General features: G+C 42.8%; 2 protein-coding genes and 1 long non-coding RNA gene across 4 annotated transcripts in view; 1 reads left to right on the forward strand and 2 right to left on the reverse strand.

Moving 5' to 3' along the window:
* The window catches only part of LOC127054102 (uncharacterized), a 32,648-nt gene extending 29,811 nt beyond the window's left edge, over nucleotides 1-2,837 (reverse strand). The window contains exon 1 of the long non-coding RNA XR_007775179.1: nucleotides 1,078-2,837. This is a non-coding gene — a long non-coding RNA (uncharacterized LOC127054102). The remainder of the gene's footprint in view (nucleotides 1-1,077) is intronic.
* The window catches only part of LOC127054009 (core histone macro-H2A.2), a 43,137-nt gene extending 39,434 nt beyond the window's left edge, over nucleotides 1-3,703 (forward strand). The window contains exon 8 of the mRNA XM_050959620.1: nucleotides 2,844-3,703. Within this exon, the coding sequence (XP_050815577.1) occupies nucleotides 2,844-3,009 (166 nt within the window). The 3' untranslated portion in view covers nucleotides 3,010-3,703. The remainder of the gene's footprint in view (nucleotides 1-2,843) is intronic.
* Nucleotides 3,704-4,287: 584 nt separating this feature from the next.
* AIFM2 (apoptosis inducing factor mitochondria associated 2) overlaps nucleotides 4,288-25,709 on the reverse strand; it is a 31,974-nt gene continuing 10,552 nt past the window's right edge. Inside the window, exons 4-9 of one of the 2 annotated variants that reach the window (XM_050959618.1) lie at nucleotides 22,543-22,662; nucleotides 17,271-17,363; nucleotides 16,678-16,786; nucleotides 8,524-8,676; nucleotides 6,193-6,393; nucleotides 4,288-4,517 (exon numbers count right to left, since the gene is read on the reverse strand). In XM_050959618.1, coding sequence (XP_050815575.1) covers nucleotides 4,363-4,517; nucleotides 6,193-6,393; nucleotides 8,524-8,676; nucleotides 16,678-16,786; nucleotides 17,271-17,363; nucleotides 22,543-22,662 — 831 coding nt within the window. In that variant the 3' untranslated portion in view covers nucleotides 4,288-4,362. The remainder of the gene's footprint in view (nucleotides 4,518-6,192; nucleotides 6,394-8,523; nucleotides 8,677-16,677; nucleotides 16,787-17,270; nucleotides 17,364-22,542; nucleotides 22,663-25,709) is intronic. The other variant, XM_050959619.1, reaches the window with a different exon arrangement.

Raw genomic sequence — 25,709 nt, forward strand, 5'->3', positions numbered from 1 at the left:
TGTCCTAAAGATGTAAGGGGCAGAAGGGCCCAACTGCCACTTCTCACCATCCATGGCTGTGAGACGGAGCCCCCAGTGTCTCCCTCTCAATTTATCACTTCTTTCATAATCTCAATGTAATACATATTTATTAGTGTTCATTAGGATACTTGGGGTTAGTTGGATAACTATCTGTTGGAACATTCTGAATAGGCTTTCTTTTGTTGATAGTTTAGGAAGTTTTTATGTTCCTTCTCCATTATTTTCCTCACTGAGATCTTTTTCCTGTTAGTGGCACTTAGGGATGTCTCATCCTAAAGCACATGATTTTAAATATTGCCTCTTTTGTGAGGCAGCAATTCCTGCCTCTCCCGATGTCTTTTTTATTTGGGGAATCCCATATCTCCAGTAAATGCTTGGTGTACAAATCCTTTTCTAAAAGGACTTTAAAATCTAGGGAGGCAAATCTAAAAATGTTTTTATTAGACTGCTCCATGGGACCGGCCTTTGATCTGGGCACAGCTGGACAAGTTCCACCATAATCCAGAAGTGCTCCAGTGAATTATCGATCCTCTAGATTCAAGGTTCCATCTTCAGATTCCAGTAGGATGATTATTAAGTCCTCAGAGGAAAAGGAGCATTACTGCTTTGATAAAGTGAAAGATAGATCTTCTCCACGAACTTCTAAAAAGATGTGTAAGTCTACGTACTGCTCCAATTCAGAAGAGGCTCCATGGCCCAAATTGGGTACTGTGGGAGCTTAGAGGAGAATGGTGTGAGACTTTGGTATTGTATGGCAACCTAAAGTTAGCTGCCTCAGGTACTCAGACTAGAGCATCAGAGGTTACTTGAGCACCAAGTATCAACCAAGAATTGCTTCAGGTGAAAAGAACCCAAAATCCCTTGACTTATTTGGTCATGAGTGTTTCTCTACCATCTTACAATTCTGAAATTTGAATTATCAAGCATTGCTGGTTACGGTTTTTTGAACTAAAACATTTTTGGATTTTACTGATAAGCTACCTCAGAAAAGCAGAGAGGAATTTAAATCTTTAGTTACAAAAGGAGACTTAATAGCTAGAACATCATTACAGGTACCTCTAGGCGCTTCTGACCCTGCTTTACAATCCACAGCAACACCAGAAATTATGGAATGGGCACCCTGGCTCCAAAGTTCTGGCAGACAACTGTAGAGAATCTTCTTTCTGAGGGCTCAGACCATCTTAGCTTTAAGACTGCCAATATGCTCCACCTGTGGAAAAATTTCCAAATCACACTTTACTGTCTTAGGATTCATACACCTGGTATCAAAAGAGTTCCTGAGTTCCAACCCAATGTAGTTTCAGACTTCCATTTGAATCAAATGATCTGTCTGCCAGAATTATTTCCCAAACTGCATTTTAATCAAGGAGGGTCTAGGTTGCACACTTTACACGTTTGCATGGCCTCAGCATTTTGCTTTCAAAGGACCAAGTCCTTCAGAACTTTCCCAAATAATTTATAGAATTAGCTGAAAGAATGAAAAGGTCAACTGATTTCAGGCTAGTGTATGGGTTTCAGGGTGTATTAAGCTTTGTTAACTAGTTTAGAACCCCCAATTATATTAGAGCCCACTCTACTAGGGCACAGCCAGCCTCTGTTGCTTCCTTGTAAAGCATTCTCACTTTGGACATCTTTAAGGCAGCTACTTGGGATTTAGTACATAATTTTACCAAGCATTACTTCATAGTGGAAGCATTGAGTTCTCATGCTTCCTTTGGCAGAGCTGTGCTGCAATCTTTATTTAAATGGACTATGAGCACCCACCTCCATGCATCAGATCACTACTTGGAAGTCAACAAGAATGGAATATACATGGACAAGCATTCAAAGAAGAAAAGTTACTTACCTTTACAGGTAACTGGAGTTCAAGATGTATTATTCATATGTATATTGCCTGACCCACCCTCGTTTCCCACTACTATGGAGTCCTATTGCACTGGGATTCTGCAGTGGTGAAGGAACTAAGTGGCGAAGGATCTGAGTGATGATTGGGCCCACACCATCCTTTATGTCCTCCGTATGCGAGCATGAGAACATGCAGGGCACAGGCGCAGCCCCCACAGACACTGTTGGCCAAGACACCAATCTCACCTGCATAGGGAGCATGCACACCAAGAATGGAATATATATGGACAAACCATCTCAAATGAACTTCAGTTACTGAAAAAGGTAAGTAACTTTTACTTTCACTTACACTTAAATTTCAGAATACATCCTGCTAAACAAACAAAGGAACTAGTCCTGAGAATTATATCCATACCAAGTTTCAGATTTCAAACATTTTTGTTGTAGTTTTGTTCAAAAGAATGTTAGGGATTTTTGCTGGCATTTTTTTTAAAAAAGAGAAGAGAGTGGCTGTTTGGGTTTGTTGTTTTACAATGAGAAAATATTTTTGCACTCCCCTTTGATTGGGAGGCGAGTTGCTTGAACTTCTATGCCTGAAAAAAAAAAAAAAAAAAAAAAGTAGGCATAGACCATTGATGGAAAAAGTCAACCCTAAAAATGAACATTTCAGAAAGATGTGTGAAAACAAATAATAATTGAAACTGTTTTGCAACATTATAGTAACTGCTGCTGGTGAGTATAATATGGTATCATTGAGTTGATGTTATGAAAAACTAGTTTTATTTCTTGACTTGTGTGTTTTTATACTTGCAATTAGTGTTGCCTTAATGCAGAATTTCTCATGTAATAGTATATATACACTCATTCTGAAAATGCATTTTGTTCTTTTCATTGTCATGAGTACAGTGTTTCCATGCACAATTAGAATGACTGAATTTGAGACTAACTTCCTCTTTTCCTTTTCTTCTGCTGCATAGAAACTGCTTCCCAAAACAGACCGCAGCCCAGGTGACTCTCAAAGCCATTTCCACCCATTTTGATGACACTAGTTCTTCCTCCCTGAAGAACATTTACTTTCTGCTCTTTGACAGTGAGAGCATCGGAATCTACGTGCAAGAAATGGCCAAGCTAGACACCAAGTAGCTATGGCAGCCAAATGAAGCTTTATTTTTCAACGTAAATTTGAGTAGCATTAAAGAATTAGAGGTGGGTTTTATTTTTAAAATGTGGTGAAGAGGGGGAATGTTAGTAGTTTGATGTTTTGTGACTTAATGGAGAACTTTGCTATGGAGGAGAGGGTTTAGTCTGTGATTAATTCTTGCTATAGATACCCCCTACCATTTTATATCACCTTAAAGAAATCTTGAGTAGTTAATTTGCCATTGTTTAAATGTGTCTTGCTTTTTTAGTTTAGGACTCATTTTAGATTTGTAGCTTTGAATTTACACACACACACACACACACACACACACACTCTTTGTTCCCCTTTCTTTTTTCGAGGGTGGATGGCAAAATGTTAATTTTTTTTTGTCTACATTCCATGTTGAAGAGAGAATTTTAAAGATGTACTAGGACCTTCTATTTTGTTTTACTCCATAATAATCTCTCTGTAATTACTGAGAATATTTCATCGTTTTTTTTGTTTTATAAGAAAAAAGAAAAGAAAAGGTGTCAAGTGTATTTATTATAAACCATACCCTAACTGCAGACACTTTTGCCTTAAAATGAAAGTCAACAATACCTCGTGTGGAAATATTTGACATGTGAATACTTAGTGTACAGGCAGTACCAAATCTGTGGCCACAAAATACTGCCATATAAAAGACACTGAATTAGACCATGTGTGGAATTTTTGGCCAGGTAATGGGTGCAATGCTGTGCATCAATTCAGGATGGCAGCCATCTCTTCTGAGGGCCAGACTCAAGAGTATTATTGTCTTGAAAACTTAGGTAACCCAAGGCCTTCACTTGGACTATAAATTCTGCAAAAGCAGCTCTCGATGTTGTGAAGAGATAGGATTTGCTGATGAAGCAAACTGAGCAAAAATAGCAAATGAGGGTAGTGGACTTGCAGAGATAACACATCACACATTTCACTCAAAAAGAGGACTAGTAGACAAAAATGAATGGACTTTTGAAAACAGCTTATTCTGCTACTTATTTTAAATTTAAAATCCATTTAAACTGAATTCCTTTCTCGGCTCCATCTTAGCACATGAACTGTGTTTTGAAAGTTTCAGTAAGAAACACAGTTTCTGTGCGGATCCACTTAACATAACTGAGAGCCACTTTAAAAAGAGGGCTTTGTTATTATTATGCACCATGCTAAAGAATGGCATTTGTAATACATGATGTTTGACTGATATCAATACTGCACCAAAATAGCCATATAGCTTATGTCATTTTGGTAAATGATGCACCTTTTACTCTTTTCCAGCTTTATTCATGCCAGTTGATACATGTGCTCTCTTGCTACTTCATCATGATCCTTTCTATCTAGCAGGGCATAGTCTGTTCCATAGTCTTCCAGCTCTTAGAAACAAAAAGGTCCCGGCTCTTGGCAATAGTCACCACAAGACGTCCCACGTAGCATCCATTAATCTGGCCTACCCCATCGTTCCGGCCCATCGACAGCAGGAAGGTTAGTGATCCTAGATGTGGAAAACATACAGTTAGCCGTCAAAGTTGCAAATGAGATCCAACAGCATAATCAGCACCCATGTGCTTCATAGCACAATGGGACCAAATTATAGGGCAAGAAATAGAAGATTTTTGTTGCTGATTCTCTAGAATGCCCAGCTCTATAGGATTCAGTCAGTGTTTTCTGGGCAGCCTGGCTTAGAATCTCCTCCCCCATGCATGCTAGGGAAGTGGGAAGCTTGTCAGCTTCAGCAATTCATTTTCTCATCTCCGTGGACCTCAGCCACTGCTCTGTTCTCTGGGTAGTCTAGCTGTCCAGCCAGCACTTCTGGCTGCCAGACCCCACGCTAGCTGGTTCTACATAACAATGAAGGAAGCATGCACTGCTATCCAGTTACTTCCCCCTTGTACAGAGCAAAAGGGATTCCAAACAGGTCCTTCAGGGCCAGGAGGGAGAAAACAGCAAACTGAATTAATTCTATAGTATCTTGGACAAATGCTAAATTCCACAGCTGTGGAATCAAACTCCATGGGGCCCTGCACTAACTAAATTGGTCAATTCACCTCACAATCAGAGTCTCAGGCTCCTTTCAGACTTAAATGGGCATCAGTTGCACTCGATTCACATTTGTAATGTTTTTGCAACCACAGGGGGTAGACACCTTTTATTACTGTTATTATTATGAAAGGCTGAGATTCAACAAAGGGCTGCAAATGCCAAGGAACCATAGAATACACAAGACTCTGATGATGCTTTTGCACAGCTATATCCTTTATTCTTATAATTTGGAAATAAGGATGGGAGATGAAACAAGAGAGCCTTGTTTTCTCCCTCTCTCCTAAACCAGAGTTAACCTTCAGGTAACAGATGTTTCCATTTATAGAGGACTGATTCTTATCTTTTATGCTGCTGTACCTCCATGAATTCAATGAAATTATTCATGATTTAGAGTAATATAAATCAGAGGAAAATTAGGCACATGGCATCGTGACATGTATGCACCTCTTGTCCTAAGCCTTGGCTTTAGAGTGGGTCAATCCAAGCCCCTGAAATGTAATTTAAGAAGATCTGGAAAGCTATTCCAGAGAATAGGTACACAGACCGGCATCAAAAGCACGTGGGCAATGCACTCTAGATGTCCTTTTATCCCTCTGCTACAGCAACTAGCAAGGAAGGCTACTGGTAAATATTCACACAAGAAATGCTACTGACTTAAATGGGACTAATTGCACAATAAAAGACGATGCATGCGATTAAGATTTTGCAGGTTTGGGTCATAAGAGTTTTAAGTCATGATATTTTGCTGTACCGAGGATTTAATGTCATAGTTTGATAAACAACTCATTAAGATAATGGTTTCCTTTATAAACTAACCACCATATCCTCCCACCAATATAACAGTAACCAATCAGCAGCGAAGGGGAAGAACACTTCAAAGTACAGAATAATCAAATAGTGTGCTTGTTTTGTTTCTGTGTCAAAAGGATTGCTGAAGAGTTGGCAAGAATATTTTTTAAGAGGAAGAAAGAATAATGTCAGTGATACAATATTCAAATCCAAATTATTTCCTTCAACTCTAAATACAGTCCTGTGCAAGTTATGGATTTCTTACAAAGTAATTCTATATAGAGATGAAGAAAGAATCGCATCTGCTAAGGCTTGTTATGAGCAGAGCCCAGTTTTACCTGGCTGGTAGGTTTTAAGAGATTTTTGTGTCAGACTGTTGATGATGTTTGTCACCACAATATTGGCATGGAGCCCAGCATGGTATGCCATCTTTGGTTCCTTCACATCAGCACAATCACCAATAGCATAGATGTTATCATACCCTTCCACCTGGAGGTACTGGTTGACCTTTAAAGCACCATTACTAGCCAGCTTGTCCCCTGTTTAAAAAAAAAAAGTGCATCACCTTACGGCCCGAGGAGTTGAAAAACAATGCAAATCCAGTGACACACAGCATTCAGGTGAATCCCTACCAAAAGCTGTATCATTAACTATTCAATAAAGTAGTTGTTTAACTTATGTTTGCTACAGCAAGAAAATGACACTCGCCTTGTAAGACGTCACTCCTATATGATGCATGATAAATCATGTTTAATTGATACTTCAGCTGGTAATATCACTTGAGAGTCCAACAGTGTACGCAAACCAGGAAGAGAATGTGCAAAGCCTTCAGCTACTGTAAACAGTCATAGCTCAATTGAAGTCAGTGGAGCTATGACAATTTACACAAGTCAAGAATCTGATCTGAAAATGCTAACTTTAGTTCTCAGTATCAGGCTCTCTGAATTGACTTTCAGAGCTAGAGTCAATGGGTGGCCTGAACAGATTTGGTTGTTGAGGAACACCACCACTCGTAGCTTTGCCAAATGGTAACAAGTCATTCTAGGGAGAATTACGGAATTTCAGATCTATATTATAGCACATTAATTCTCACACACACACATATCCCTGCTCCAATTTTCAGGCGGCTATATATTTTTCTAGGTGATAAGTTACACTTTGGACTTGAAATTTTTTTATGAATTTTCTCAGCGTAAATTTTAATATCTTTTCCATGAACAAAGGGTGATTTTCACTGGTTTTTAAAAAAAATGAATAAAGCATCTGAACTTTTTTCCACCTGGATGACTCAATTACCCTTTTAAAACAGTAAATAATGAATGGGTTTCATCCTCAGAGGACTAGTGCCTTTCAGATGCTTGAAGGAATTTCCTTTGAAAGTTGTTCATTCTATGTGTACAGTAAGTACACTAGTTTCTATTTTGGCCATATAGGATACAATTCTCCAGATACACAACTGAAATGCAGTTTGAGCCAGACTATTCTGGATCCTCCTTGCACAATAGGCAGCATTTGCTCCCCTCAAATCCATTTTACCATTTCTATCAGAAGGTGATCATTTGAATGTGCAATTCGTACAATATAGAATTCCTACGTCCTTTCTAATGCTGTCTAAGGAAAGAGCGGGTTAAGGGCATTAAAATTTGAATTAGATGTGCACTTCTTAAATCACACATTTAAGAAAATGCACATTCACATGTGCAGTTGCACTAATGCTCACATTTTATTTGTCTTCCCCTTGAAAACACGAAAGAGATGAGTGATATTTACTATATAATACAATTGACTTTTAATTTTAAAGTGTAAAATACTTTAATTGAAACATAATATCCTTGGAAATATTTTATTGCATAGGTTTTTAAATAATTCACCAAGTAGGATTAGCTGAATACCAGGGCACAGATCCTTAAATGGCATAAAGTGTCATACCTCTATTGACTTCAGTGACGGTGTTATAACAGCTGAAAATCTGCACCCAGGCATTTTAGTAGAGGTTAACCCTTCACATTTAGGTGGAGAGTCCTACAAGTGTTACAGGCCCACTGCTAAGTGCATCAGCTACTAAAGTTCCATCCTAATTTCCCCCATTCACCTCCAAATGCTGTGTCTCTAGAGCACAGTATGACCAGCACACTGATGGATTCATCGCGCTCATGGAGATTATTTGTTCTTATGCTACCAAATCACAAGTTAGCACATTTGGCATTCTCTATATAGAATAGCTCCAGGACTGGAACAATGAGATAGGGGGCTCAAGACCGTAGTGCACTGACAGATGAGTTTAGCAGCAGGAGTGAAACTCTGGCCTTACTGAAGTCAGTGGGAGTTTTGCCGTTGACTTCAATGAGGCGAGGATTTCACCCAGGACTACAATAGTGGGATATATTGGGTGTCTAGCTAAAGTTAATGGTTGGGGAAGGTGAAGAAATAATACAAACCACTTAGTACATAAATATATACCCTCTTCCACAAACTTCCACCAAAGGGCCACTTTCTTTTTTGAAGTATAAGCTTTAACCACAGAGATTAAATGTGCTCTAACTATACCAAGTTAAATTTCAATACCACTTGTATACTGTCTCTAAAATATTGAATTGAGAAAGTTTAAAACATTTTATTACCTGTGTTGAAGAATCTTAGCCCCACCCTGTCCTATGGTTTTAACTTACCAAATGCACTGCTGTATGCTGATGAATTGATCTTTATACCAGTGCAGAGAATCACCATGTCAGCAGCAATCTCTCTGCCCTTTTCTGTCTTGACTGCCATATTCTCTTGGAATCGGTTTAAAGTCAGCATATGCAGGTTGCTGACTCTGTCACCTGTCATAAGAAGCAGAATATAGGTCGTTGTGATCATGAGCAGTGATGTTGCTACCCTCTAAGCCAATGACTCAACCTTTTACCTCTTTCAGGAATCTGATCTGTCTTGCATATCTCCAAGTTTCACCTCACTTAAAAACTACTTGCTTACAAAATCAGACATAAAAATACAAAAGGGTCACAGCACACTATTACTGAGAAATTGCTTACTGTCTCATTTTTACCATATAATTATAAATCAATTGGAATATAAATATTGTACTTACATTTCAGTGTATAGATCAGAATAAATCATTGTCTGCATGAAATTTTAGTTTGTACTGACTTAGCTAGTGCTTTTTATGTAGCTTGTTGTGGAACTAGACAAAATATCTAGATAAGTTGGTGTACTCCTTGGAAGACCACTGCGTGGTTGAGAAATGCTGCTCTAAGCAGCGTAAGCTGCTTCCTTGGGCACCAAAGCCTAAGGAGTCCAAAATGTGTCATTTTTAACAAAAATACTTTTATAAAGATTGTACATTTAGAACACAGATTACAATATCTGTTCTACACAAGGCATACTGAAATATCTCCCAAAGTTTCATTTCAGAGAATCATATTTAGTTTCCTCCATTTGTTCCTTTCCTGGAGTTTATCACATCTTCATTCTGAATTCCCACTGTCCCTTTTATCTTCTGTGAAGTGTCTTCACATCCAATGGCCACACCTCTTGTCTCTGTGGATAGTCCAGTCACTTTTCCATTACCCAGAAAAGCCTGATCCTGTAGCATGCGGAGTACCCTTTGGGTGATGCTCAGTGCCCTTCCTTTCCATTGAAGTCAATGAAAGCTGCCAATGCTCAACAACTTTGAAAATCACTTTGCTATTGAAATGTGAATTTCAGAACCTAACTTTAGGACCTAACGTTTAAAAACGTTGGCCAATATATATGATTATAAGCAGAGCTGATAGCCTGGCACTGTTTTAAGACCCTCTTTTCAATTGCTTATATATAGTTTTGCCAAACTGTTTGGCTAAAATTTTCCACGTCGGGTGCCTCCATCAAACTGATTTTTTTTTCTCTCTCCCCAAAGCTTCAGCTAAAATTGTTCATGCAATTTCAGAAGACAAGACGGGGGGGAGGGAAGGAATGGGACACTTTTTTTATCAGTGTTAAAAACAAAATCATCATCTTGTTTTGTTGAGACACTCTAGACCCTCCATGCTGAAAAACTCAGTTTGCATATACTCAGTAGAGCCTTAAGAGTGTGTCAGTTAAATTGTCTGATGCAGCTGATTTGAATGCAGAGAGATGAGAAATGGTGAAGGCATGCGTGGCTCACAGGACCAGCTCTGCCAGTGCAAAAATGGTTCTCTCCACTGCCTGTGGCAACAACTCCCTTTTTCCAATGTAAGATCTCTCATGTATTTTGGAGCGGTTTATCCCCACCTTAGCTGCTTCTCACCCCCAAAACTGTGGGCTGAGACACATGCACTTCATCTCTACATTTTGTTTCTTTTTTTTTGTTTCTTTTGTTTTTGTTTTTTAATGTCAGGGTTGGAAGGGACCTCAGGAGGTCATCTAGTCCAACCCCCTGCTCAAAGCAGGGCCAATCCCCAAACTAAATCACCCCAGCCAGGGCTTTGTCAAGCCTGACCTTAAAAACCTCGAAGGAGATTCTACCATCTCCCAAGGTAACCCATTCCAGTGCTTCACCACCCTCCTAGGGAAAAAGTTTTTCCTAATATCCAACCTAAACCTCCCCCACTGCAACTTGAGACCATTATTCCTTGTTCTATAAAAGCAGCAAAGAATCCTGTGGCACCTTATAGACTAACAGACGTTTTGGAGCATGAGCTTTCGTGGGTGAATACCCACTTCGTCGGATGCATGTAGTGGAAATTTCCAGGGGCAGGTATACATATGCAAGCAATATATCCTAATATCTGATTTGTGTCCATTTATCCTTTTCCGTAGCAACTGTCCAGTTTGGCCGATGTACATAGCAGAGGGGCACTGCTGGCATATGATGGCGTATATTACACTGGTGGACGTGCAGGTGTATGAACCGGTGATGGTGTGGCTGATCTGGTTAGGTCCTGTGATGGTGTCGTTGGTGTAGATATGTGGGCAGAGTTGGCATCGAGGATTGTTGCATGGATTGGTTCCTGAGCTAGAGTTACTATGGTGCGGTGTGCAGTTACTGGTGAGAATATGTTTCAGGTTGGCAGGTTGTCTGTGGGCGAGGACTGGCCTGCCACCCAAGGCCTGTGAAAGTGTGGGATCATTGTCCAGGATAGCTTGTAGATCCCTGATGGTGCGTTGGAGGGGTTTTAGCTGGGGACTGTATGTGATGGCCAGTGGAGCCACAAGAAGCACAAGCACAAGAAGAAGAACTCCACATGGACTCCTCCTGAGGGTCGAAATGACAGTCTGGACCTATACATTGAATGCTTCCGCCGACATGCACAGGCAGAAATTGCACAACTGGAAAAGGATAAATGGACACAAATCAGATATTAGGAATGGCAATATACAAAAACCTGTAGGAGAACACTTCAACCTCCCTGGTCACACAATAGCAGACCTTAAAAGGTGGCCATCCTGCAGCAAAAAAACTTCAGGACCAGACTTCAAAGAGAAACTGCTGAGCTTCAAATTTGACACCATCAGCTCAGGATTAAACAAAGACTGTGAATGGCTTGCCAACTAAAAAACCAGTTTCTCCCTTGGTTTTCACACCTCAACTGCTAGAACAGGGCCTCATCCTCCCTGATTGAATTAACCTCGTTATCTCTAGCTTGCTTGCATATATATACCTGCCGCTGGAAATTTCCACTACATGCATCCGACGAAGTGGGTATTCACCCACGAAAGCTCATGCTCCAAAACGTCTGTTAGTCTATAAGGTGCCACAGGATTCTTTGCTGCTTTTACAGATCCAACCTAACACGGCTACCCCTCTGATACTCCTTGTTCTGTCGTCTGCTACCACTGAGAACAGTCTAGATCCATCCTCTTTGGAACCCCCTTTCAGGTAGTTGAAAGCAGCTATCAAATCCCCCCTCATTCTTCTCTTCTGCAGACTAAACAATTCCATTGAGTTAGTGCACTAAAACAGGGGTAGGCTACCTGCGGCACACAAGTTGATTTTCAGTGGCACTCACTGCCCAGGTCCTGGCCACCGGTCCAGGGGGCTCTGCATTTTAATTTAATTTAAAATGAAGCTTCTTAAACATTTTAAAAACCTTATTTACTTTACATACAACAATAGTTTAGTTAGATATTATAGACTTATAGAAAGAGACCTTCTAAAAACGTTAAAATGTATTACTGGCACGCAAAACCTTAAATCAGAATGAATAAATGAAGACTTAGCACAGCACTTCTGAAAGGTTACCGACCCCTGCACTAAAAAAATAGTAATGTAGCCAAGGTAGTGAGAGTCCTGGTGAACAGCAGGACAGGATAGGCACGCTGACTACATGCCCGGGGGTTCAGGCGGGTTTGCACTTGGCATGGCCTATGCTGCTGTTCACTGCTACCCATGCTACCCCAGCTACACTGCTATATGTAGAGGGCTTGCTCAGTGAGAGCTAGTACAACTATGTTTATGCAAGCAAGAAATCACACCCTCAGCTCCAAGTGTAAACACACCCTAAAAGTTAGGGAGTGCCACCTGAGGTGACCCAAGAGGTATTTTATCATGTATAGCCACTCAAAACCCATTTCCTCATTCAAGTGCTATTTGTAAAGTAGAAGGTGTGGTATGGTATGTAGCAGCAAGTTATGCAGAAATAAAACCTTTGGGTTAGAGAACGGCGTGTCACATCTACTTCAAAACATATAACATTTGCATGGTTGGGTCACTGTGAGGGTGACCCAAGAAGTCACAGATAGTCAAAATTTTGTCCCAGCCATTCAGATTTAGTTTCTTATTCATTGAATATTAATATTTATTTTCTTTATAAAGGAAGGTGCAAGGGAGATACTGAGGTGGCAGAAGTGGGAATAGGATTTGGGGGTGAGAGGGCGGAGCTGATGTGGCATAAGCAGGAACAAGGTTTAGGGTGAGAGGGAGGCACTGAGTTGGTATGGCAGAGGGCGCTCAGTTGAGATGGAGACACTGAAATGATAGGGCTGGAGCTCAGAACGGTGCTAAGGCTGCAGAAGTACAAGGAGGGACAGGGTGAGTGTTACTTGGCTTGAGATGGGCTTAGGCTCAGGCTTCAGTGGGATTCTGCCTGTTCCTAGAGAAGGTGTGACAAGATTATGGCGATCAACAGATGGCTCAGGCAGTGGTGCTCTAAGGAGGGCTTTGGGATGTATGGCCACTGGGAAGCATTCATGGACAGAGGACTGTTCTCTCGGGATGGACTTCACCTGAGTAAGGAGGGAAATCGACTTCTAGGATGGAGGCTGGCACAACTGTAAGAGAGCTTTAAACTAGGAATTTGGGGGAGATGGTTGGGAGATGTCCAAGTAATCTCCATGCCGTAATTTAACATTGAGAGGGAAGAAAACAAAGTAAGAGAGGATACAGCCGTGGGCAGGAGAATGGACATAAGGAGGAAGGGTAGTGTAGATACCAGTCTAATAGGTGACACTGGTGGTAGAATGTCTGTGCCTAATCACGTAAAGAATGTCAGTGAAGGCAAATGGCAAAAATTAAGATGTTTGTACGAGGAGCCTACGTAACAAAATGGAGGAACTAGAGCTACTGGTGCAGGAAATGAAACCAGATATTATAGAGATAACAGAAACATGGAGGAATAGTAGTCATGACTGGAGTACAGATATTGACGGATATGTGTTGTTTAGGAAAGACAGAAATAAAGGCAAAGGTGGTGGAGTAGCATTCTATATCAGTGATGACGTTAACTGTAAAGAAATAAGAAGTGATGGAATGGATAAGAGTCTGTCTGGACAAAATCAAATTGGAAAAGAAAGCTACTAGAGCCTCCCTTGGGATAGTGCTTTGGTGTGCTACAGACCACCGGGATCCGATTTGGATATGGATAGAGACCTCTTTAATGTTTTTAATGAAGTAAATACTAATGGGAATTTTGTGATCATGGGAGACTTTAGCTTCCCAGATATAGACTGGAGGACAAGTGCTAATAATAGTAATAGGGCTCAGATTTTCATGGATGCAATAGCTGATGGATTCCTTCACCAAGTAGTTGAAGAACCAATAAGAAGGAATGCCATTTTACATTTCATTTTGGTGAGTAGTGAGGACCTCATAGAAGAAATGGTTGTAGGGGACAACCCTGGTTCGGGTGATCATGAGCCAATTCAGTTCAAACTAGATGGAAGGATAAACAAAAATAGATCTGGGACTAGGGTTTTTTATTTCAAAAGGGCTAATTTTAAAGAATTAAGGAAATTAGTTAGGGGAAGTGGATTGGACTGAAGAACTCGTAGCTCTAAAGGCAGAGGAGGCCTGGAATTACTTCATGTCAAAGTTGCAGAAACTATCAGAAGCCTGCATCCCAAGAAAGGGGAAAAAATTCATAGGCAGGAGTTGTAGACCAAGCATCTCAGAGAGGTGATTAAGAAAAAGCAGAAAGCCTACAAGGAGTGGAAGATGGGAGGGATTAGCAAGAAAAGCTACCTTATTGAGGTCAGAACATGTAGGGATAAAGCGAGAAAGGCCAAAAGCCAAGTAGAGTTGGACCTTTCAAAGGGAATTAAAACCAATAGTAAAAAGGTTCTATAGCCATATAAATAAGAAGAAAACAAAGAAAGAAGTGGGACCACTAAACACTGGGGATGGAGTGGAGGTTAAGGATAATCTAGGCATGGCCCAATATCTAAACAAATACTTTGTCTCAGTCTTTAATGAGGAGCTTAGGGATAATGGTAGGGTGACAAATGGGAACGAGGATATGGAGGTAGATATTACCACATCCGAGGTAGAAGCCGATCTTGAACAGCTTAAATGGGACGAAATCGGGGGATTGCGGGGGGGGGGGGGGGGCAGATAATTTTCATCCAAGAATATTAAAGGAACTGGCACATGAAATTGTAAGCCCATTAGCAAGAATTTTTAATGAATCTGTAAACTCAGGGGTTGTACCATATGACTGGAGAATTGCTAACATAGATCCTATTTTTAAGAAAGAAAAAAAAGTGATCCGGGTAGCTATAGGCCTGTTTGACATCTGTAGCATGCCAGGAGGTCTTGGAAAAAAATTTGAAGAAGAAAGTAGTTAAGGACATTGAGGTCAATGGCAATTGGGACAAAATACAATATGGTTTTACAAAAGGTAAATCATGCCAAACCAACCTGATCTCCTTCTTTTGAGAAGGTAACAATTTGTTAGACAAAGGAAATGCAGTGGATCTAATTTACCTCGATTTCAGTAAGGCATTTGATATGGTTCCACATGGGGAATTATTAGCTAGATTGGAAAAGATGGGGATCAACATGAAAACTGAAAGGTGGATAAGGAACTGGTTAAAAGGGAGACTACAACGGCTCATACTGAAAGGTGAACTGTCAGGCTGGAAGGAAGTTACTACTGGAGTTCCTCAGGGATCGGTTTTGGGGCCAATCTTGTTTAATCTTTATATTACTGACCTTGACACAAAAAGTGGGAATCTGTTAATAAAGTCTGCGGATAACACAAAGCTGGGAGGTATTGCTAATACAGAGAAGGACCTGGATATCATACAGGAAGATCTGGATGATCTTGTAAACTGGAGTAATAGTAACAGGATGAAATTTAATATTGAAAAGTGCAAGGTCATGCATTTAGGGATTAATAACAAGAATTTTTGTTTCAATTGGGCATGCATCAATTGGAATTAACAGAGGAGGAGAAGGACCTTGGCATATTGATTGATCACAGGATGACTATGAGCTGCCAATGTGATATGGCCGTTAAAAAAGCTAATGCGGTCTTGGGATGCATCAGGCAAGGTTTTTCCAGTAAAGATACGGAGGTGTTAGTACCATTATACAAGGCACTGGTGAGACCTCATCTGGAATATTGTGTGCACTTCTGGTCTCCCATGTTTAAGAAGGATGAATTCAAACTGGAACAGGTATAGAGAAGGGCTAATAGGATGATCCGAGGAATGGAAAACCTGTCTTATGAAAGGAGACTCAGAGCTTGGCTTGTTTAGCCTAACCTAAAGAAGGCTGAGGGGAGATATGATTGGTCTCCACAGATATATCAGAGGGATAAATATCAGGGAGGAAGAGGAATTATTTAAGCTCAGTACCAATGTGGACACAAGAACAAATGGATATAAACTGGACATTAGAAAGTTTAGACTTGAAATTAGACAAAAGGTTTCTAACCATTAGAGGAGTGAAGTTCTGGAACAGCCTTCCAAGGGGAGTAGTGGGGTCAAAAGACATATCTGTCTTCAAGACTAAGCTTGATAAGTTTATGGAGGGGATGGTATAATGGGATAGCCTACTTTTGGCAATTAATTGATCTTTGATTATTAGCAGTAAATATGCCCAATGACCTGTGATGAGATGTTAGATGGGGTGGGATCTGTTACTACATAGAATTCTTTCCTGGGTGTTTGGCTGGTGAGTCTTGCCCACAGGCTCAGGGTTTAGCTGATGGCCATATTTGGGGTCGGGAAGGAATTTTCCTCCAGGGCAGACTGGCAGAGGCCCTGGAGGTTTTTTGCCTTCCTCTGCAGTGTGGGGCACGGGTTACTTGCTGGAGGATTCTGTGCACCTTTAGGTCTTTAAACCATGATTTGAGGACTTCAGTAACTCAGACATAGGTTAGGGGGTTGTTACAGGAGTGAGTGGGTGAGATTCTGTGGCCTGTGTTGTGCAGGAAGTCAGACAGATGATCATAATGATCCCTTTTGACCTTAAAGTCTATGAGAGCCCTGTTCAGTCTTCCTTACCAAAAACAAGCATCAGAGACAACAGTTCCTTATAAGAGAAGGAGCTAGAGATGGGGGAGTAGGGGAGGAAGCTTTGAGGATTTTTAGAGTCTCGATCTGAGTTAGAGAAATATTAAATGAAATTGGTTTAGACATACTTAACAAGAGACGCACTTCTTTGTTGAGAAGAATCTCCTTCACCACCTGCCGGACACTTGGTAGAAGCTCCACATCAGCCAGTGCGATTTTTGAGTGAATGAGGGTGACCTGCGGACAAATGCAAAATAACTACAGCCAACTGGGGAAAAACAAAAAGGAAAACAAAAACAAACCTGAGTCAGCCAGGAACAAATACTATTTAAACAGGATTGTGTCTGACTGCTGTCCCAGCAAGCAGGCAAAAGCAATAGCCAAGCCTTAGCCTTCTGGCTTTCAGCATGCATTTCTTGGCAACAAAGGCAGAGTAGGGTGGATGAGTGAGTGGAGGATCTCGGAAAGAACACTAAGCTAGTCTGCTTGCAGCCAACCCCAGCACCAGGATGCACTGCAGGAATGCTGGCTGTGAGGGCGCTCACAGTTGCTCCACTTCCAATCTTACTGAATGAGGCTCTATGGAAAGTGGTTGTGAGGGACTTTAGCTATGGCAACCCAAACTGCTCTAGGAGGGGCATTGTGAAAGAACACATTTAAGTCACCAGATGAAGGAAGCAGCTGGTGGAGCATTAATTATTGTGTAAGTTGTTTCTTGTACCTCTTTGGCTGGATATTCTGTTTTAATCTCTGCAGCCATCTCCACTCCAGCAGCACCACCGCCTACTATCACGATACGTTGAGATTTTTGGAGCTTGCAAAACCAAAAAACAAACAAACTCATATCTCCTTGTTGCATTATTTCATACATAAGGTAACCTAGAATGAGGCATTCAGCCAGAACACTCATTCTGGCAGCACCAGCCGTGTACCTTCTCAACTTGTAGGAAGACCTTATTAAAGTGGAGTCCACACAAACTTATCAATAGAACATCCTTTATCTTCTACCCTCTGGAATGAGAGGTGGAGTTGTCCCACCAAAAGCTCCTTCTAGATCCCATCCTACCCTTGAAACACCCTTGGCAGTTTTGGCCTTCAAAAAAAAAAAAAATCTTGTATTTCAACAGGAAGCATTGATAGGATACCCGAGTCCTAGGGAAGGGCTGGCAACCACCAAATGCAGCTTGTTTACCAGATTTCAGGTGAATTTTTACTGGAACAATAAGCCTCTCCAAGATACTCATTAGTAGGACAACATTGCATCCTGGAGCCTGTTATGAAGCATAAGGTGGTGTGCCTTCATCTACCCAAGAAGTGCACCTATCCCCTATTAATGCACACTTTTACTACCATCAGAATCCAAGGCCCACTCATTTAGATCTAAAAAGAAAAATAAGCTGGGGGAAGGAATGGTGCAGAAGTGTTGTGCAATATGTCTTTCCACTATGAAAAACAGTACTTGGAGGATGATCAATTAATAGTCAAAAGGGAAGTGGGCTGCTATGGAATCAGGTGGGTCCAGCATTTTACATGTCCTGCTTTAAAAATCATCGCACTTTAACATAATGAGTAGAGGAATTTTCTTCTTTCAGGATGAGATCCCAACTGTGCAGCCTGGGCTGATGCCTGACTGTGATATCACCAAAGAGGTGTTTAGCAGGATGGCTTGCCCATTAGGGTTGGAAGGCCTGGTGCCAGCCAATTATTGTTAAGGAGTCACACCATTATAAAAGCAACAGGAGGCTAGGGTAGTAGTGGCAGAGGCCAGGCTCTTCAGAGAAGACTGACACTGGGGAGCAGCCCTAGGTAGGAGAACTGAGAGTAGCCTGCCAAGGCAGGAGCAAGACCCTGATACCAAGGGAGTTTGGCAGTCAGAGCCTGAGAGCTGAGCTCCAGCTAAGTAAAGCCTGGGAGCAGTGACTCAACAGCTCTGAGGAGAGGGAGTGGAAGGACTCCCTCTCTAAGCCCACGTCCAGACTAACCCGCGGCATCGGCGGGTTAAAATCGATTGCTCGGGGATCGATATATCGCGTCTAGTCTGGACGCGATGTATCGATCCCCAAGCGCGCTTACATCGATTCCGGAACTCCATCAACCCGAACGGAGTTCCGGAATCGACATGGAGAGCCGCGGACATCGATGCCGCGCCGTCTGGACGGGTGAGTACCTCGATTTTAGAAATTCGACTTCAGCTACGTTATTCACGTAGCTGAAGTTGCGTATCTAAAATCGATTTTAATACCCTAGTCTGGACGTGGCCTATGGAAGGAGGACACACTGAACTGGCATAGGGCCTGCAAGGGCAGACCTGGAGAATTAGTTTGGATCTTCCTGCTCTCTTCAGTGAAGCTGAAGCAAGGTGATTATGGGAAGTATTTTGCAATTTCAAAATTTTCTTTAATTCCTAGAGTTGTACTTTAATCTTGGTTAAAAGGTACATCAAATGAGTACTGCACACGTTATAAGTTTCAGATTCCCTTCATTATCTTCTAGATTTCTTTTCATCTGTGTTACATTTGCAGTATTATCTGTGACAAAACTATATACTTGACACTTGAATTTTTGTTCAGTTATTGTTTTTACTGCTACTTGTAAGTATTCTGCTGTATAGGCAGTGTCCAATTGTTGCTGTAAGTTTGACAACAGAAGATAGGGTTGTCTCAAGCACATATTACTGGACCATTGCATACACTGTTCCACCCATCAAGACTCAGATTAACAAGCTTCCTGTCAATTTTTTGCACACTGTTCAGTTTCCTTCTCATATACTGTATCCAGAAGTCTTCCAGCAATGTCTGCTTGCTGGGTGGAGAGTGACATGATTCAATCATTACGGACCAGGCTAATGAAGTATTTGTTCTGAACTAGATGAAAAGGAGAACTTGTTGCATAAATGAACCAAGTCATCTTTTCACTTATATAGTCTTGCTGGAATTTGCTGGTCCTGATTACCATGGGTTTATTGGATGAAGAAAGTCTCTGGTACAAGAAACTGACTGTATGTTTAATTGCAGCACTGCTAGTGATACCAGCAGATGATGGAAATTCATAACCTCTTAGTGTATATCTAAGCTAGGCCCTGAAACAAAATGGTAAAGTCAGTCACTGAGTATTACTCAATCCACAGCTTTAAAAAAAAAAAAACGAGAGTCCCTCCTACTGCAGCTGTGTGTACCACTGTTTAAATGAGTCTAAACCCAGTTTTATAGGGAAATTAAATAAAGGGTTATCTATCTATCTATCTATCTATTTAAACCCTTAACCCTAGCAACATAAAACATCTTGCGTTTAAAGGTTTAAATTCATAAATGCCTAATAAAACTTTGAACCGGAATAGTTGAACTAGGATGTTGGATTATACTGAGCAATAAGAGATCATTTCAGAAGTCCAGCAGCAACAGTAAAAGTGAAATTGATATATTCCCACAAAAAACTAGTATACCAATTATATTTTGAATGCTAACATTTTGAAATGCACAAGTAATCCATTTAAAAGGAAAGCTTATGACCATCTGTGTTTACTAGTACAGTAAGACATGGTGGGCAGTCCATAAGATTGGGGCAAAAATAAAGTTTGCTAACCAGTTGATCCAAATTGATGTAGACATGCTAAACAAAGTCACTGCCTTCTGAAGAGCATTTTTCAGTGTCTTGTTCTGACAATCAGGCCCTGGAGCTCTGTTTACATTTGGCAGGTTCCTTTTTACTCAGAGGTACAGGAATTTCTTGAAAGTTTTCCCAGATAGGATCTCTCTATGATCTGCAGCCATGGCAGGCCTTCCCTATTCTCCCCACCCCCACAGTTCTCAGGTGTTGAAATCAACACTAGAGACTGCACTCTGAAGAATGCTATCCCTCCCCTCCCCCCCCACCATCCTGCTTTGACACCAGTGTTGCTCCTTTCTGATTGCACACTCTGCTCTCTCTCCCTCGTTATGGAACTCCCCTCATGACATTCCAGGGTACCCTCCAGACCAGTCAGGGGCTGTGTCACCCATTCCCTTCAAACTTGGGTGCCTCACAGTGCTCTGCTGCTGTAGCGCTCCCACCTGAACCACTCACAAACAGCCTTCTAGTATGCAGGTTACACCCTGAGTGTCTGTGTGTAGTTGCAGCCTGTCAGCCACACACCAGTCATGCTCTGGCTTCCACCAGCTGCGGTTCACACTTGCAGAGTGACCCCAGCACAATCCCAGTCCTGGATTTTCCCCCCAAATATATGTTCTGTCCTGTCTAGTGCTCTCCTGAACAGTCCAGATACTGGATCTGTTGCCCTGGTAAAGGGATCAATATTAAACAATTTGCTACCATAAATGGAGTTACCCACACAGTTCAGTTTAGCCAATACTGGATTAGTTTAATTTAAAAATTAAAAGTTTCTCTCATTGTAGTTAAGTTTTGAGTACAAGAATAAGAGCTCAAACTCAATTGGTTATAAGATAAAACACTTCCTAGTACGGAAAGTTAAACTAGGCTTGGTTCAAGATGAAGTCCCTTACTACATGTTCCCAGTAACATGGCTGACCAAATTCTCAGGCCTGGATCTGCTCCCAAAGGCTATTCCTTTTGTTGTCTTAAGTGAAAAAAAGAAATTTACAGGACAAGATATCTTCAGGTGTTTTGCCCCTCACTTTGTAGTCCTGTTCCCCTCTGAAATGCATTTTCCTGAGGTTTAACAAAGTTTATTACTGCTGTGAGGCTGGAGTTATGGAGTCTCATGGTAAAAGGTTTCATGTTTTCTATGATCCAGATCTGTTTATTCCTGCTTCCCCTTTCTTGCCATACAATGGCCACTTGACAGGAGATTGCACATTAACTCTGACACCCATTTAGAGGCATCAGCTTGTCCTTTGTCTTTGAGAAACTGGTTTACGCAGACTTGTAAATACATTTCAAATCTAATTTCAATTTTGTTACTACATATATTTCATCATGATATTACCGAAGTTTAGTGAGTTAGTTCAGATGATACTCAAAAGGCATATTTTGTACAAAGGTTACTACAATATGTGTAGGTTGCAGCATGCACCCCTGAATGCACCACATGCCTGCCCCATCCCCACACAAACCAAAACATTTACAATCCAAGACTTCTGCTTGTGTAACCCAAATCTCTTTTGCACTCCAATATTTTATTTGTTTAGAGACAGGAGGAGGCAGTTGAGAAATTAATAGATTTATATCTGTCTGCATAAATAAGCAAGGCCATTTACCTGAAGTGCCCAGAACCATCTAGAAGCAAGGGCTGATAGTTACTGGGCAGATCCATGTTCCTCCATGAGCTGGAAAGTTTTGATGGTGGGTGGAGTCATACGTATTCCTAATTTGAGATCGGAGCTTATCAGCACTCAGGTAGGGAGACACTATAAATAAGAGTAGATCACCACCTAGGTGGGCTCAGTGGATGATCCTGATGAGATACATGATGGTGTCTCCTGGAGAATGAGTGAGGCTGTGTCCCAACACCTGTGATGAGTTTACCAGTTTCTCACACCCATAAGCACACACACAGGGTTCCTCACAAGGTTGATCCTTTAATACACTACATGGACCATTGTGCCATATTTATGAAGGTTGATCTCAAAAGTCCGAATGTTTTTCCCCTGGTTCCCTCTAAAAAGCAGCTTTTAACTCAACTTTTGATGGAGGATCATGGATTCAGCATTTATTTAAAAGTTTTGAAACTAATGCAAAATATGTTAAGGTCTAAAATTATAAATAATTCAAGTTTCATTTTTAAAAAGAAAAAAAACTTCAATCTGACTTAAATAAAATGTATCCATTTTGCTAGCCCCCCCTCTGATCCAAGCGCCACTGCATTATAACACCTCACTCACCCCTGAACTCCAAATTTGAATGTTGCCAGCACTTGTTAGTTTCATCTTCCCTCATCTGGATACCAACAAGCTCTCACCATAACTATAATTTCTTGCATCTTTCTCAAAAGGACAGAGCCACCCACCACTTTTTCCACTGATGGTTTTCAGTCTCACCTCCTTGACCATGTCTTCATAAGTCTGAATGGCAGTTTCCACGTCAATGATCTGGTTAAACTTCCCAGGGAAAGGCCCATCACTGCCTGTAGCAAGGATGAGGTGAGAGTAGAAAAGTTCCTACAAAGGGAGAGAGTGGGATCAGACATCACTTTGAGAAGTCCAAGGTAAAGGATACCGAACACTGGAGTCGCTTTGCAAGTAGTGTTCCGACACATCCCCCTGCCCTGGAACTAAATAGCAACACTCAGTTCAAAAATAAACATCTTTTGCAGAACTAAATGATTCATGTAATTGTTTACCTGTATTGAATCTGAAGATATGAATGGGGACTGGGCGATTCTCAGTAATGGGATATCACAGCCTCCTTTCTAGGTGCAATCACTATGCAAAATGGGTATTGTGGCTTCAGTCCAAGTTGTGACAGACAAATATGTACATGACAAATTACCAGCAGAGCTGGCCCTCTTACTGGCCATCTCTGCAGAGTCTAGACCAGGGATCGGCAACCTTTCAGAAGTGGTGTGCTGAGTCTTCACTTATTCACTCTAATTTAAGGTTTCGCATACCAGTAATACATTTTAACATTTTTAAAAGGTCTTTCTATAAGTCTATAATATATAACTAAACCATTGTTGTATGTAAAGTAAATAAGGTTTTTTAAATGTTTAAGAAGCTTCGTTTAAAATTAAATTAAAATGCAGAGCCACCAGACCGGTGGCCAGGACCTGGGCAATGTGAGTGCTCATGTGCCATAGGCTGCCTACCTCTGGTCTACACACTGAATGGAAATGGTGCAGACATATGGAAATGGTGCAGACATAGCTACTCTCTCCTTTTAAAGGTGATCCTTCCAGAACAGGATTAAAAATTTTTGGCAGGGCAGTCCTGGGAAGCTTACACTGCTGCTGTCCATACATTTATCCTGTGATTTAGAGACTTCTTCGAGTGATTGCTCATATCCATTCCAGTTAGGTGTGTGCGCGCCGCGTGCACGTTCGGAGAAACTTTTACCCTAGCAACACTCAGCGGGTCAGCTGGGCGCCCCCTGGAGTGGCGCCGCTATGGCGCCGGATATATACCCCAGTCGACCCGGCCACCCTTCAGTTCCTTCTTACCGCCCGTGTCGATCGTTGGAACAGTGGAGTGCGGCTTAGCTGACCTCCACCTTCCCTAGCTACTCGTAGTTCTCTTCTAGTTGTTATATCCATAGTTGTAGTTAACTGTTCTTCTATATATAGTTTGTTAGATTTAGTTATAGTTTATAGTTATAGCTGTTAGTTAGTAATTGTTTGCGGGGTTCGGGGGGTAGCCCCTTCCCCGCACCCGGTGCCGGAGCTCATGCCTGGCTCACCGGGTTTCAAGCAGTGCTCGGCCTGTCATAGGCCAATGCCAACAGGAGATCCCCATGACTCCTGTTTGAAGTGCCTCGGGGAATCGCACTTATCTGCTAAGTGCCCAAATTGCAAGGCTTTTAAGCCGAGAACTAAGAAGGAGCGGGACACCAGGTTAAAGCAGCTCCTCATGGAAGCAGCCCTGACACCTTCCCCTTCGGCACCAAGCACGAGCCAGTCGGTGAGCAGAGGCACCCCTACGGCACCGGGCATCGCCGGTGCGCCTAAGGACTCCCAGCACCGGCCACCGCCAGCACCGAAATCGACTCTGCGCCGCTCCCTCTCCCCGAGGTCGAAGACGGCGAAGGGTCAGATGGCCCTGACAACACCTGCGTCACAGCCGGAGACTGCGCCTAGGTCGGACCGCCTGGCACCAATATCTGCCGCGGCACCACTGAAACCAGCACCGTCGACTCCAGCCCCACGAGGGCCGTTGAGTCCGGCGCCTGACAGCTCCCCAGCACCTGCCGTGCTAGAGCTCACTTTGCCGTCTACTCCGGAGACATTTTCTGCGGCGAGAGACTTGATCGCCGTTACCGATGGGGCACCACCCCTACCCCCAGCACCGCCAGTGCGGGTACTACAATCCATGGGCAAGCAGACCCTGACCAGACCGCCGTCTGTCAATGTAGCAGACCAGCACCGCTCAAGGTCACGATCCCGCAGGCACTCTAGGTCGAGACGTCGCTCCCACTCTCGACGCCGCTCCCAGTCCCGGCACCATTCCTCTCCACGGCACTGGTCGGACTCGTGGCACTGGTCAGTCTCTCGCTCCCCGACCCGCTACTCGCGGTACTGCTCCGGGCACCGACCCAGGCACCGTACCTCCCGGAGCAGATCACGGCGTAGAGACTCGAGATCCCTGTCGACCTCCCGGCACCGGTCCGGTCGCAGGTCCCGGTCTCGTTCTCGGTACCACTCTGCGTACCGGCACCGGTCCCCACAGTCGAGGGTGCGAGATCCGTCGGGACTTCGGCTCCAGGCTTCTCTGCTCCTCTATGGCCGTCCAGACAGACGTCCGTATCCTCCCATGTGGACAGCTATTATGACTGGGACCGTGATACGGAGGTGCCTACGGGGGGTTTTCAGGACTCAGGGCCTCAGGACGTAGGACCCCAACAGTGGTCCTTTTGGACACCCTGGGCATACCATCAAGCCCAGGGCACTCCCCTAGTCCAGACCCGCTCTGCTGCCTCAGAACATCGGGCACCAGAGGCCACCATTTCCCACCCTCCCGCGGCTGAGTCGGAGGAGCACGCGACACATCCTCCAGACTCCCCAGGACAGCTGGAGCAGGAACTGTCCCAGGAGCAAGAGGCCATCCAGGACCCTCTCATTGCTGGCGTATCATCCTCCTCCTCACCGGATGAGGCTGTGGCAGGGATCTCATCATCAGGGCCCCCGCCGATAGACCTCAGGGCCCATCAGGACCTCCTTCGCAGGGTGGCTCTCAATATCAACCTCCCAGTGGAGGAAGTCCCAGAAGTCGAAGACCCCGTAGTGAGCATCCTCACCACCGATGCTCCCACCCGGGTGGCACTGCCGCTTATTAAGGCTATCCAGGCCACTGCCGACACCCTCTGGCAGTCTCCAGCCTCCATTCCACCGACGGCAAAGGGAGTTGAGAGAAAGTACATGGTACCCTCTCGGGGGTGTGAGTACTTGTACATTCATCCTCCTCCCTCCTCCTCAGTTGTCCAGTCGGTCAACGATAGGGAGCGCCATGGCCAGCAGGCGCCTGCCCCAAAGTCCAAGGAGGCCAGGCGGATGGAT

Source organism: Gopherus flavomarginatus, chromosome 6 (assembly GCF_025201925.1).
Source record: "Gopherus flavomarginatus isolate rGopFla2 chromosome 6, rGopFla2.mat.asm, whole genome shotgun sequence".
NCBI classification, from domain to species: domain Eukaryota; kingdom Metazoa; phylum Chordata; order Testudines; family Testudinidae; genus Gopherus; species Gopherus flavomarginatus.